Below are 12840 nucleotides of genomic sequence, written 5' to 3' on the forward strand. Positions count from 1 at the left end.
TATATCAGCAAAGAGTAACGAATTATATTCCAAACGAATGCAAAGTCTTAAAATGAGTTTCATTTTGTTGTGAAAGGACACCGGATGTTTATATCCGTCATTCTAATGAAATGCGTTTTTACGGAAATGCTTTCCCTGCCGTGAGGACTACATCATAATGCATGCATAACTATAACACAAAATTTAATTACTGCCTTTTGTACTTGAAACGAAAGCGTCGCTTATTCGTGTTTTGTCTCGTGTGGTTTGCTGCACGTGTGGATGACCGTGTTAACGCTAACGATGTTGTGCACGTGCTGAAAGTTCCATTCAGCAACAAATCAAATCAAGCACGAGACTTAAGTGAGCATCAACGTGTTCCTTTTGCTTCATATTTGGAGAAATGACGCGCCTTTGTGCTTCCAAAACACATCAGCTGATCAGGTTGATTCATCCTGTCAGTCCAGTGCGACCAGGTAAAAAGTGTGTTTTTTTTCCCCAGTCCCCTTCTTTAATAACTTTATGCATGACACAAAACCAAAATATGTCTTGTCTTTGTCTTGAATGAGTGAATACTATAACAAAAAGAGTGTTGTCATCAGTGCGTTGGCCAGTAGCAAGCACCAGATTTTGGAGCTCCTCATCTTCTTGCTCGGAGGAGGACGCCAGCGGATCCACCATGCTGCGGCACTTGACATCCAAAATCAAAGCCACCGGGCCCATTTCCGTGGCCGAATACATGAGGGAAGCGCTCACCAACCCCGTCATGGTGCGTCCGCCACACTTTGTTCCTCCACGTGGTGCCTCCTAACTTTATCTTGTATCCTAAGGGATATTATGTGAAGAAGAACATGCTGGGAGCTGATGGAGACTTCATCACATCGCCGGAGATTAGTCAGATCTTTGGAGAGGTGCGCCAAATTGCTACTTTTATGTTAGCTAGGTATGGTATTTGAATACTTGCTGTTTGTGCAGCTGTTGGGCGTGTGGGTGGTCAGCGAGTGGATCGCGGCGGGTCGGCCCAAACAGCTCCAGCTGGTGGAACTAGGACCCGGGAAAGGATCTTTGGCCAGCGACGTTCTCCGGGTACGCCCTCGTTGATGCTTTTGTCTGAGAAAATAATCATCACATTTTTTGCTGCAGGTTTTTGCTCAGCTCCAGCCAGTGCTGAGCGCAGCTTCGGTGTCGCTACACTTGGTGGAGGTGAGCCCGGTTCTGAGTCGTCTGCAGGCTCAGACTCTGGTCGGGACCGCCGACGAAGTCGTGCAGGAGGGCCGGCCCGTTTACAGACACGGCCAAACCGCCGCTGGCCTGCCCGTGTCCTGGTACCGCCGCTTGGAGGACATCCCGGCTGGTAGGCTCAAATGAGGAAAAATAGTGAAGTGTTGCCATGGAGACCAGTTCAGGGTTAACATAAAACTGTCCAGGTTTCAGCGTGTTTCTGGCGCACGAGTTCTTTGACGCGCTGCCCATACACAAGTTCCAGGTACCAACAACAACGTCGTCCTGCCCCACACAACTCGTTTGAATCAATCCGTTCTTTCTTTGGTTGCCAGCGGACAGAGCGAGGCTGGCGTGAGGTCATGGTGGACGTGGACCACGAGCGGCCGGGCCGGCTGAGGTTCGTTCTGGCGCCGTCGCCCACCTTGGCCTCCAACACGCTGGTGCAGGTCAGTAGAAGTTGGATTTTTTTTTCCCATTGACTAGAATGAAAGAAATGATGAGTCAGCTCGATTGTTTTGTGTGGTTCAAACGTTTGTGTACGTGCAGGCTGATGAAAGTCGGGACCACGTGGAGGTGTGCGCCGAGGGCGGCGTCATCATCCAGCAGCTGGCGCGACGGGTCTCCAAGCACGGCGGGGCGGCGCTGATCGCCGACTACGGCCACGACGGCACCAAGACGGACACCTTCCGGGTAGAACCGCGTCGTCACGGCGATTAGCGGAGGTGTGTCAAGTCCTCCCATCTTTGCTTGTCAGGGGTTCAAAGGTCACAGTCTCCACCACGTCCTGGCGTCTCCCGGCTGCGCCGACCTCACGGCAGACGTGGATTTTAGCTACGTGCGGCGCGTGGCGGGGAAGGGCGTGGCCTGCTTGGGACCGCTGTCTCAGAAGAACTTCCTGAAGAACATGGGCATAGACGTACGCATGGAGGCAAGTGCGCTTAGGACCCCATTGGCTACGACAAGTCGGGTTCCAATGACTTGTCTGGTTCCCAGGTCCTGCTGAAAAACAGCGACCAGTCCACCAGGGAGCAGCTGCAAAGCAGCTACGAGGCACTGACGGACGGCGCCAAGATGGGCGAGCGCTTCCTCTTCTTCGGCTTGCTGCACCCGAGCCGCCTGGCCCAGCCCAAGATGGCCACCGGGCTCAAGCTGGAAAAGAGGTCTCCGGCGCCGCCGCCTGTCGCCGGCTTCACTGAGCTCCAATTTGCCTGACAGCCGGAACCCTAAATGGAGCCGAACCCTGAAGAAAGACCAGATGGCCGGGACTGGTCGCTACTGGAAGTCAGGGAAGAGAAAGACAAACATTGGACTGGTCGCCATGCGGTCAGTGAACACTGTGCCTTTTTTGTGTGAGTGCAAAAGTTTTAATTCCCAAATAGCATTTCAAATGCTGGTGATGTTGAATCTATGTTTGGATTCTGAAGAGCTGTCCTTGGATTCCAAATGTCCGTTTGGGGACTAGGGCTCCTCCTGGTGGCCAGCAAATTCCTCCCAGCGTGCGTCGTCGCTCTGGTGCGTGATGTAGCGGTCGCCGTGCCGCGTCTCCAAATCCCGAAGGTCTTTCCAGGTGTCGTAGTCCTGTAGAACCGGACGCTAGTCTGACTTGGTCCAGATGTTTTTTTCCTTTCCACTTGCTTACCTGCAGCCATGGGTGACTGAGGGACTTGTCCACGCTGTAGCGCTTCCTCATCTTTACCTGCAGCAGGTTGTTGATCAGGTCCGTCGCTATGGAAACAAGACTAGCATCACTGGCTGAGCAAATGTTTTTTTTTTTTTTCTTCATTTGATTTACTTAAATAAATAAATAATTGATGAATGTGTGATTTTCCATTCATCTCATTCAATAATTGATTTATTCAGCGGGTCTCCTACCATCCCCTGAGATCTCCTTCCAGGGACTGGCCGGGTACATGAAGGCAGCGTTGTGGATCTGCTCGTCGATGTCCTCGTCCTCGTTGAAAGGGAAGGTTCCGCTCAGGCTGACGTAGATGATGACGCCCACCGACCACATGTCCAGCGAGCGGTTGTAGCCTTTGTTGCAGAGAACCTCCGGCGCCAGGTAGGCCGGCGTTCCCACCACCGAACGCCGGAAGGACTTTTCGCCGATGATGCGGGCGAAGCCAAAGTCGCACAGCTTCACCTGAGGAAGAAGAGATGCACGACGACGTTCGGGAAGAGCAATTTGTCGTCTTTGTACCTGAGGCAAAGGATCCGCCGAGGCTAGGAGGACGTTTTCAGGCTTCAGGTCACAGTGGACGATGTTCTTAAAATGGAGATGTCTGAGGGCCACCAAGACCTGCACGCGCCAGGGACAACAACAACTACAAAAGTGAAGAGGCGCTTTTTGCTGCGAGAGGGCCAGGCAAGCAATCATTTGTGGTGCTCACCTGCGTCACCAAGAACTTGGCCAGACGCTCAGGCAGGCGGCTCTTCTCACTGGACAGGATCATCTCCAACATGTCACCGTGAAGCTTCTCCATGACCACAAAGACCCGCTCGGGGGTCTCGAACATGCAGTCCAGGTTTACTACGCCGGGGTGCCGCAGCTTCTGGAGACGTGAGAAGATGCTGCGACTCAACCAAAAGCAGTTGAGATGACGTGGCTGCACTTTATTTAGCATGTGGATACCTGCAAGATGGCCACCTCGTTGCGCAGCTGACTCTCCTGCTTGGTGGGGAATCTCATCTTGTCGATGATCTTGATGGCCACGTCGCGACCGCTCTTTCTGTGCTGACCTGAGCAGGTGTTTTGAAATCCAAATGTCTTGAGGGCTGTCCTGGTTCTTCATCGTACCACTAGAGTGAGCCCGCAGAGCACAGTGCGGGCTCTCTCTAGTGGTACGCACTGGAAGTTGACCTGATCTCACCTCCATAGACGACACCAAATTGTCCTGAGCCGAGAACGTCGTCAGAAAAGATTTGATAGACGGAGCTGATATCCTGGATGAGGAAAAGATAGATCACCGTAATTAAAATGAAGATGCTGACGATCATGTTCCCAGGACTCACCACGTTCTCTTGGATCTGCGAGTTGCAAACTGATATGCTGATGGCGAGCTCTTCTGCGGACACAACCACAACATGATTTTTTTTTTTTTTTTATAAAGCAAAATAAAGCCCATGTTCCTGTTCCTGTTCCCCCCCCACAGTGCCTGCTGGTCGCCTGCCAGCAAATTTCCATGAGGGCGGCGCTATCGATTCAGATTCTGCTTTGTGCTCACATTTGGGTCAAATATTTTACACGGCTTTTATTTATTCAACCACGAGGAGCACTTCCTGTTCCTGGAATGAGATCTTCCAGTCATTTGGGGGCCAGTCTGACATAAAAAAAAACAAGTGTGTTGCATAATGTCCATTAGCATAATAGCATGTATTAATGTGATTGCAAAAAGGGGTGGGGCTAACCAGGTGAAAAGGCCTAAAAGGAATTTACTGTTAATTCCATCCAAAATGGAGCCAGATGAGGTGGAAAATCCGCTGAAATCCCTTCAATCAGCGTCACTTTAGTGGGATTGACGGTTCATGGCGTGGCGGCTGTTAAATCTCACAGACCACGTAGACGCCGTTCTGCTTCCTGTTGCATCATCACGCTTGACACTCACCGTGGTCCCGCCCCTTTCCGGTGCCTTTGGCCGTGAGGGGCATCATGGCCCGGCGGATGGCCTTCTCCCAGCTGCGGCCCGTTTCCCGAGACGCGCCGCCGTCGTCCTCGCCGACGTAATAGACGGCGCCGGACGCCAGGACCAAGCGGAAGCACGGGGCGCTGCTGCCCGCCGTCGGGCCGGCCGCTTCCTGCGACGCCTCCACGCGCAGGATCTCGGACAGCGACATCTCCTGAGGACGCACGTTGGGAACGTCACGTTACCTTCAACCAATAAATCCAGTCTTGTGTGTCGGTCGGTACCTTGTAGAACTTGGCTCCGCTGTGGTTCTGGAAGAGTGTAAGACTTTTGCAGTCCAGACACCAGAAATGTCTCTTCCTCTGCACGGACACGTCAAGGTCACACGTGCGCAATCAAACACACGTGTGTGTGTACTGACCATGTTGTCATGACTGGTGTAGTGGACCATCCAACCTTCTTTGACCACAGTGGAGCTTCTCCGCTTGGCGTGTTTGATGGACTGCACCACTCGCATCAGGGGGATGTTGCTGCTGGTCTGAGGGCTCCCATTGTCGTCATTGCGGTCCTCCGAAGCCGCCCCTCGCTCTTGTTCGTTGATGTCTCCGTTGTGCACCTCAGAGGTGGACTCGGTGTCCGGGATGGGACTGGATGTTCCTTCTGGAGTACAAGACAAAGTCACACGAACATGTAATATATAATACTGCAACGGACTCACCTCCGTTAACCTCCCCCAAGCAGTCTCGAGGAACTTTGTCGGCGCATCTCTTGTGACAGTTGAACTTGCAATCTGAAGCAGGGGCGGCACGTCAGAAGGTTCCCCAAGTTTGCGGCTGCAGCGCCACGGGCGTGCTGACCTTTGCACTGCAGGCCTTGTCGGAAGAGACCCTTGAGCAGACGCTTGCAGTGCTGACACACGGTGGGTCGCGCGTACGTGTGGACGGCGAACGTGTGCGGCAGCTTGACGCCCCCCGAGGCCGTTTTGGCCAACCAGGTCGGACGGACGCCGTGCGGACGATTCCTGGCGCCCAGAAGGGGGCGCTGCTGCTCACATCAATTTAATGATGACAAAGGAACAAGTGAAGCTGTGTGTGTGTGTTTGTGTGTGTGTGCGCATGGTAATCACTTTGTTGGCTGTGTGAAACAGGATGGAAAATCCGGTGCCTTGCCTCCAGGCACTGTCAATGTGTGTGTGTGTGTGCTGATTGCGCAATCTAAACTAGCTCATCTGTGAATGTGTGCTCACTTCCACAAACATGTTACATGCACATGCGAGATGAAAATGTCAGGTGTCGCACTTTGAGACTGTGGTCGGTACCTCATCCTGCGGCGTGCTGCAATGTTTGGGGAGCTCGGCAGAAGGTCGGCGCTGAAGAGATGCGGGAGCGCCGCTCAGCACGACGTTGGAGGCTCGTCTCCTCTTGACGCCGCTGCACTTGTTTGGAATTGTCATTGCGCAACGCTTGTGGAAGTTCAGACCACAACCTGCACAGGACAAAGAACTAAGTGAAGTTTCCCACAGACAACATAAATCATTCATGTTCAGTAAAAATCACAGAGGGCACCAGCATTGACCCCTGTGGCACACCTCACCTTCACATCTGAGGCCTTGGCGTACGAGCCCCCACAGCATCTGGCCGCAGTGATCGCAGAAGGCCGGCGCACGGTACGAGTGCACGCACAGCACGTGAGGGCACGTCTGAAAGTCGTCCGATGAAGCGAGAGCTGCGAGCAGAGAACGCCGCCGTCAATTGCGCGCACGGGCACCCGAGCTTCGTCTGAAGAGCGGCGCTAACCCGACAGGACCGCCTCCACCAGGTCGCCCTCGCGTATGTCCTCGGCGGCGGTGACCCGCTGCAGGATGTTGTCCGAGTTCAGGTCGTGGCGGAAGAGCAGGATCTTGTCGTGCATCCGCGTCAAGCCGCATTCTGGGAACTGACCAAACGAACGGCGGAAATTGACACTCCAAAAATGGGAAACGTTCAGCTTACGTGATGTTTTGGCCCGGCTTTGACCCGAGGAAGAAAAAACAGAATCCATTTTCACTTTGCATCTTTTAATGCACACTGAGTGTGTCTTTAATCTGCCATTAAGCGGGCCACACACACTCACACACACACACACAAACTGGTTGAGGTCACAAAAGTCCAACTTGTGGAGCACAGTAACTTTTTATTTGTACCTTGTGGTCGATGACGGCGCAGATGAGCTCAACGATGGCCGACAGCGAGAGGTTGTTGGCGTCCAGGGTCAGCGGCTCCCGGGTTAGTCCAATCTGGAGCAGGAAGGAGACGCCGGGGGCGGAGACACCGTGGGCAGGGATGCCGGGTCGGTCATCCGGTGGGACGGGTGACGGCGAGGGAGTCGAAGGCGACGGCGGTGGCGAGCTGCTTTCCGACGACATGGACGGCGATGTGAAATGGACGCGTCTCGCTCGTCCTCCTAGGCGCCCTATCGCTTCACATTTCTCGGGTTTTCTCCATTCGGGGACTTGCTGACGTACTGATTAACAAAAAGACAATCGTGATTAAAAAAAATCCTATATTCAATATACTTGATGAATACACCATAGGTTGCAACGGAACAAAAAATGACCAAAATAAATTAAAGATGAACATTTTAACAGAGCAGTTAAAATGTGAACAGGTGGAAACCTGAATTAAATTCTTTACACGTTGCAAAAAACCCTAGATTGCATAAAAGTCTGACAAAAGGCAAAGCACAGGTGAATGTAATCATCAACCAAATGAAAAAAGACTTTCCAAGCGTGCTGCATCAATTGTGACCAGTTACGTATGCGGAAATTGTCGCCAGTTATTTGCAAAAGGTGAGCTTATTGTTGCATGAAAATAAAAGACAGGAGTACCTCGCATCAGGAAGAAGGCTGCTGAAGTTGCTGTCGGTCAGCAAAATGGCTCATGGACGTCAAATGTCTCCACAAGCGTCCTCTGCTGGGCGTTCGAACCCAAACCATCTCCACCTTGCTCCCTGCGCGTGCACAGTGCGCGCGCGTGACCGTGGCAGACGGTCAAACAAGCGACGTCCCACACAAACATGACGTCAGCGTCAAGCGTCGCTTCACTTTTAATAAACGATACAACAGCGCTATCTAGTGGGCGTTAATGGGAACAGAATATGTGCGATTCTGCAAATGAAACTCAAACATTGAACCACATAAATTGAAACAATTTGTGTATAGAAACTTTGTCCTGAGTAAAAATGTGACTTAAAAGATGTTTACAGTATAAAAATAGATATATTGCAGGATATATTTATAGCGTGGGAGGGTCACAGAAACCTTATTGTGCCATCTTATGCTATTTCAAATCAATGAGGTTTTCAGCAAGTAACAAATAGATCAAATAAAATAAAAAAAATCAGTAAATCTGCTGCAAGTATTTGGCACATCCCTAAAAAGGTTCATCGATGCCCAGAGAGCTGTCAATCAAAACCTGCGTGTCCGTCATTGGCTGAGCAGCCTGAGGCGAGCCAGCCAGCCTCCGAGCAGCGATGTCGACTGTTTCCCACCGGCGGCGGCGGCGGCAGCGGCGGGCTCTTTCTTGGCCGCCGCTTCCTGGAAGGCAATGGTGGCGCTGTTGTGCAAGTCGGCGCTGATGAAGCAGCGGCTGCCCCGGATGTGGTCCACACCGCGGATGGACGGTTGCCGGCGGTACGGCAGCGGGAAGCATTGCTCCTCGTCGCCTTTCTCTTCGGTGATGCTGCTGATGCCGTCGTTGCTCAGGTAGCGCTGAAGATGGCGGCTGCCTCCTGCGTGACGCGACGCCATCTTTGAGTGAAGCTTCTCGGCGGCTCCAAAATGGAGCGGCTTGCTTACCGTTCCTTCCTGGAGCGCCGCCGCGCTGGCAAGACACGGCTGAGAGAACCTCGGCCGGCATGGACATGGGTCGAGGTTTACCTGCACCTGCATTTACAACAAGTATTTTTCACCTTATTGTCGACCTACCATGATTCATATTTGACTGTCAATATTATTTTTTGGGGAGTAAAACGTTCTCACCGCGTCCACCGTGGCGCTGTCGGAGTCGGACTGGAACCGGGATCGGGACCGGGGCTGGGGCCGGGATGGGCAGATGGACTTGAGGAGCGTTGTCGACGTCGGTTCTGGCGGCGCCGCATGCCTCAGCATCCAGACAGGAGTGAGGAGACCTCGATGGTGCCTTGGCCTCACTGAGTGAGCAAGATGAAGAAATGGCTTGAAATGAGCGCAGGAGGAAGCGGAAAGGTCAAAGTGCGCCACTCACACTGACGAATACCGGGTGCCGGAGGGAGGGGGGATGTGCAGATCCAAGATGGTCGTCTTGCCGCCATTGGCAGGGGTCTCCGAAGGAAGACGCCATCTGGGGAGGCCCGATGACACCTGCAATGTCGTCATGGAAACAAACATTACAAGATCACGCTATGATGTCACGTGATGATGTCACGCTCGTTCCGACCTGAACGAGGGGGGGCCTCCAGCGCATGTTCTTGAGCGGCGCCGCAGCAAAGGCGCCGGCGGTTTCCAACGGCCTCTTCTTCAACACCAAAAGCACGTCGCCCGACGTCGCCCTCAACTTGGCCACCAGGTTCTTGAGCTGCCAGCCCACCTGGACCAATCACAGCGCAGCGTGGCGATGATGGGGCGGGCGGAGACATGCAGGAGGAGAGAGCGCGAGGTCGGCGTCACTCACCACCGTCTGCTCGTTGACTCGGATCACCTCGTCTCCGGCGTGGATCTTCTTGGTCCTGTCTGCTGGGGACTAAAGTTGAAAACCAATGAGAAGGACTGAGAATGAACAAGGTTGGCTCTTTCTTCAATCTAGCCTGGGGAAAATAATTAGCTCTGGATTAACCAATTAACTGATCACAAGGTGGTAACTCACGTTCTCAGTGGTTCCTGTAACGACGTGAAGGCCGTCGTAGGTAGACTTGATGTAGATGCCCTACCAAGCAACACATCCCATTAGTGCTGCACGCAGTCTATAAACTGGCCACAAGAGGCCACCAAATTCCACCAGCACTCACCAGGCCTTCACCGGGCTTGATGTTATAGATGTGAACTTCCTCCACGCACGAATGGTCGCTATTGGATGGGTCGGAGGTCATCTGGGCTGTCTTCTCGCAGAGGCTGTTTAGAGCTTGAGACTGAAGCACACACGCACGCACACACACACACACGGGACCGCTTTAGCTCAGGAAACTCGGAACCAACAGGAAATACCAAAATAAGCAGGAAACACTGGAGAACACTCCTCCCAGCTTGTTTGCAACTTGGATTGGGTTCACAAGGTGAACAGAACACAGCTGAAGCCAGCACACACACATGCACACGTACACACACGCCAGTATATTCCCATCGCTTCTTATTTCTTCCATTAATATTAGAAGTAGCGCTAAAAATTGTTGCTGTTAAAAATGTTGCTTTTTGTTGCTGCCATTTTTTTTTTTATTGGAAGTTTGGAAGGGGAAGAGACACACAACAGCGGCGAACAAAAGGCTGGCCAACAGGAAGCGTGATCTAAGACAGGAAGTCGGCGTTCCCGAGCTGAATAAACAGCCGCGCACAACATGGGACAGGAAAAGGGAAATGTGTGTGTGTGCATGTGTGTGTGGCGATATCAAAAGCAGAAGAAAAGGACTGACCACTTCCAGGCTCTTCTCTTCTATCTCATAAACGGTGAAGTCCTGTGAGGACAAAACACAAACATGAGTGAGGGTGGTGGGCGGCTTCGGCGAACTTTGACCAACAACGAGATTAAAAAGGCTCGTGAACGTTATTAGGATTAGAAAACAAGCTCCAACGTCATTCAAGTGCAGAAAATGAAGCAAATCAAAGAGAGCCAGGTCCGAGCAACCTTCTGGACGGTGGAGGTGAGCTCCAGACACAGTTGGACGATGTTGCTTTTTGTGGACGTGAAGTCGCTGGCGCTTGTCAGGGGAGTCCTGCAAACAACATCATTTATTGACATTGGGCCGAGAGAGAAAAGAAAACAACTTTCTCCACGCTGCCAGGCATGTTTATTTTCTTATCATCACAGATTGCTCACGACAGACGTCTCACTCGGTCGAATGGACCACGAATGAAATGTAAACAACAGCGACGCGTGTCAAACGTTGGGAATGTTCTTCAGGCCCGTACAAGCCTCACCTGGGAAAGGCGCATGAAGGCGTGTGTGTGTGTGTGTGCGCAAGTGTGTAATGAGCTGCTGTGTCAAAGTTGGAGTGACAGTTATTAGGGTGGTAAAATCTTTGGAATTCGGTAAAAGTATCCCGTGTGTGTTTGGCTCGTGTAGCACAGTGAGCTAGCGGTTAGCGCATTTGCCCGAGCGCCTCGGAGGTTTGACCCTCATCATCACACACCTGTCCATCCAGGCCAGCAGACTCTTGGCGGCGGCGATGAGCTCCACCACGGTGGTGAGGAAGTCGTTGGAAGGCCGGTGGGCGGCGCTGCTGCCGTAGGCGGGGTTCTTGCGGCGCTGCGACACGGCCCCGCCCAGGTCGCGGTGAGCCAGCCTCATCCGTCCCACCAGCGTCTTCAGCTTGTCCGACTCCACGCCGTTGTTCTTCCAACAACGAGAGACGTCATCAGCGACTGACCCGATTTGCTTTCTAACGTGACGACGGCGTACCAGCGCACAGAGCAGGTCGACGGCTTCCAGCAGGAGCTCCTGATGGCCCACCTTGAGCACGCCCAGCGTGCTCAGTTCCTGGTGTGTCATCTTCAGAAGCTTCTCCCCATCCACCTGCTGCCACCTAAAGGCCGGGAGGTATTGTTGCAAGCTGTCATCCAGGCCTGGGCCGCAACAAAAACAACAGCAAAGGGTCAGGTCAGGCACGTGAGCAAAGGGCGGCTGCCGGTTAATCATTGAGCAAATATCAACAACTCAACTGACGGCCTACTTCTAATCGCATGTGCTCGCCAGTGCTGACCGACTTAGTGCAGACAACAACATTCAAGAGGAAAAGCTTTTCCTCGAGTGGCGTGCACCTTTGCTAGCAGGAAGTGAGCGTCAATAGCCAGAGGCGTTTATACTTTATCCTCAGCAAAGAAGTGTCTTTCTCTGTTAATGGTGTCGCCTTTTCCATTTTATCCTCCCACTGAACAAACAAGCCAGTGCGGATCCTCCTCCTTCCAGCGCGAGTCCAAACTCCAGAGTTTCGGTTAGAATTTGGACTCCTTCCAGTGGAAATTACAATAGCATCTGTCCATCCCTTACGAGTGGAAGACATGGCGGATGTCTGTCACTCAACAGGGCGGAGGCCGCCAGCTGATTGGCTCGTCGTGCGAGCTGCAACATGTCGATGGGTCCCGACACGCCGAGCTGGTCCCGGCTCATGTGATCAAACAAGAGACGTTTGACGGTTTTGTTCATTCTCAGACACACCACTGCTCATTAGCATATGGAGAGACACAACCTGTGTGACGTCACAGTGGGCTAATTGGCTACACCCCTGCCTGCAGCCTGTTGCTCAGCCAATGACTTGACAAGCATAAGAACCACTTTGACGGTTCAAATGACAAAAGAAAACTAGCGCGTTGTTTGTGTGAGTCCACTGTGTACAGCAAGTCTAAATTCGAGCGTGAATTCTTGTTTTACGCCACAAAATATGCGAGCTGCCCCGAATGCCAACATGGGGAGTAGGAGCTGCTGACTTCCAACAGATAAAAACATGCATCGACTTGATTACGTTCTTGCATGATTTGCGCGTGCAGTCGTCAGTGAGGTAAGTTGATGATTTGCAATGTTGCTCGCTCTTCTTACCTCTCATCCAGTCTAGAACTTGCTGAGGGCTCCATGCGCTCACGGCCTCCATGTCGGACTCTTTAAAAAGTGGAGATGATCCTCGGCGAGCGCCCAAAAGTCATGATTATTAATAATTACAGATGTTTTCTGTTGCGCATGGTGCTGGTGAGTGAGAAGTCAAGTGCTCTCCTCTGGTGAACGTTACAAGTGGGAGGGCCGCACTAGTGTTGGCTCGTGAGTGAACGATTCGTTCAAAAGAACGTTTCTTTTCAGTG

The 12840-nt window shown here is 52.4% G+C and overlaps 3 protein-coding genes across 5 annotated transcripts; 1 reads left to right on the forward strand and 2 right to left on the reverse strand.

Moving 5' to 3' along the window:
* Positions 1-306: 306 nt before the first annotated feature.
* ndufaf7 (NADH:ubiquinone oxidoreductase complex assembly factor 7) lies at positions 307-3012 on the forward strand. The gene is made up of 10 exons (XM_049757812.2): positions 307-455; positions 582-748; positions 810-890; positions 955-1065; positions 1123-1333; positions 1407-1465; positions 1536-1649; positions 1750-1893; positions 1958-2131; positions 2197-3012. Exons 1-10 carry the CDS (start codon positions 383-385, stop codon positions 2413-2415), a joined length of 1353 nt encoding a protein of 450 aa, XP_049613769.1. The 5' UTR covers positions 307-382; the 3' UTR covers positions 2416-3012.
* On the reverse strand, positions 2545-7849 carry LOC125990528 (serine/threonine-protein kinase D3). 2 transcript variants are annotated; one of them, XM_049757809.2, is made up of 18 exons: positions 7690-7847; positions 7006-7325; positions 6620-6758; positions 6417-6548; positions 6142-6308; positions 5681-5867; positions 5542-5613; positions 5245-5483; positions 5108-5185; positions 4806-5037; positions 4213-4265; positions 4071-4143; positions 3833-3939; positions 3591-3752; positions 3401-3499; positions 3076-3343; positions 2843-2928; positions 2545-2781 (listed from the first exon to the last, which is right to left on the reverse strand). In XM_049757809.2, the coding sequence occupies exons 1-18, from the start codon at positions 7694-7696 to the stop codon at positions 2662-2664; spliced, it is 2541 nt and encodes an 846-aa protein (XP_049613766.1). In that variant the 5' UTR covers positions 7697-7847; the 3' UTR covers positions 2545-2661. The 2 variants fall into 2 exon arrangements, with proteins under 2 accessions (XP_049613766.1, XP_068505255.1); XM_068649154.1 differs by having other exon boundaries at positions 2545-2928; positions 7690-7849.
* Positions 7850-7878: 29 nt separating this feature from the next.
* On the reverse strand, positions 7879-12793 carry cnksr3 (cnksr family member 3). 2 transcript variants are annotated; one of them, XM_049757810.1, is made up of 13 exons: positions 12584-12793; positions 11450-11613; positions 11181-11383; positions 10676-10763; positions 10464-10505; positions 9846-9965; positions 9704-9763; positions 9512-9580; positions 9278-9427; positions 9086-9201; positions 8842-9011; positions 8659-8745; positions 7879-8591 (listed from the first exon to the last, which is right to left on the reverse strand). In XM_049757810.1, the coding sequence occupies exons 1-13, from the start codon at positions 12633-12635 to the stop codon at positions 8287-8289; spliced, it is 1626 nt and encodes a 541-aa protein (XP_049613767.1). In that variant the 5' UTR covers positions 12636-12793; the 3' UTR covers positions 7879-8286. The 2 variants fall into 2 exon arrangements, with proteins under 2 accessions (XP_049613767.1, XP_049613768.1); XM_049757811.2 differs by lacking the exon at positions 12584-12793 and adding an exon at positions 11809-12136.
* Positions 12794-12840: the final 47 nt, after the last annotated feature.

This window comes from Syngnathus scovelli, chromosome 20, assembly GCF_024217435.2.
Source record: "Syngnathus scovelli strain Florida chromosome 20, RoL_Ssco_1.2, whole genome shotgun sequence".
Taxonomy (NCBI): Eukaryota; Metazoa; Chordata; class Actinopteri; order Syngnathiformes; family Syngnathidae; genus Syngnathus; species Syngnathus scovelli.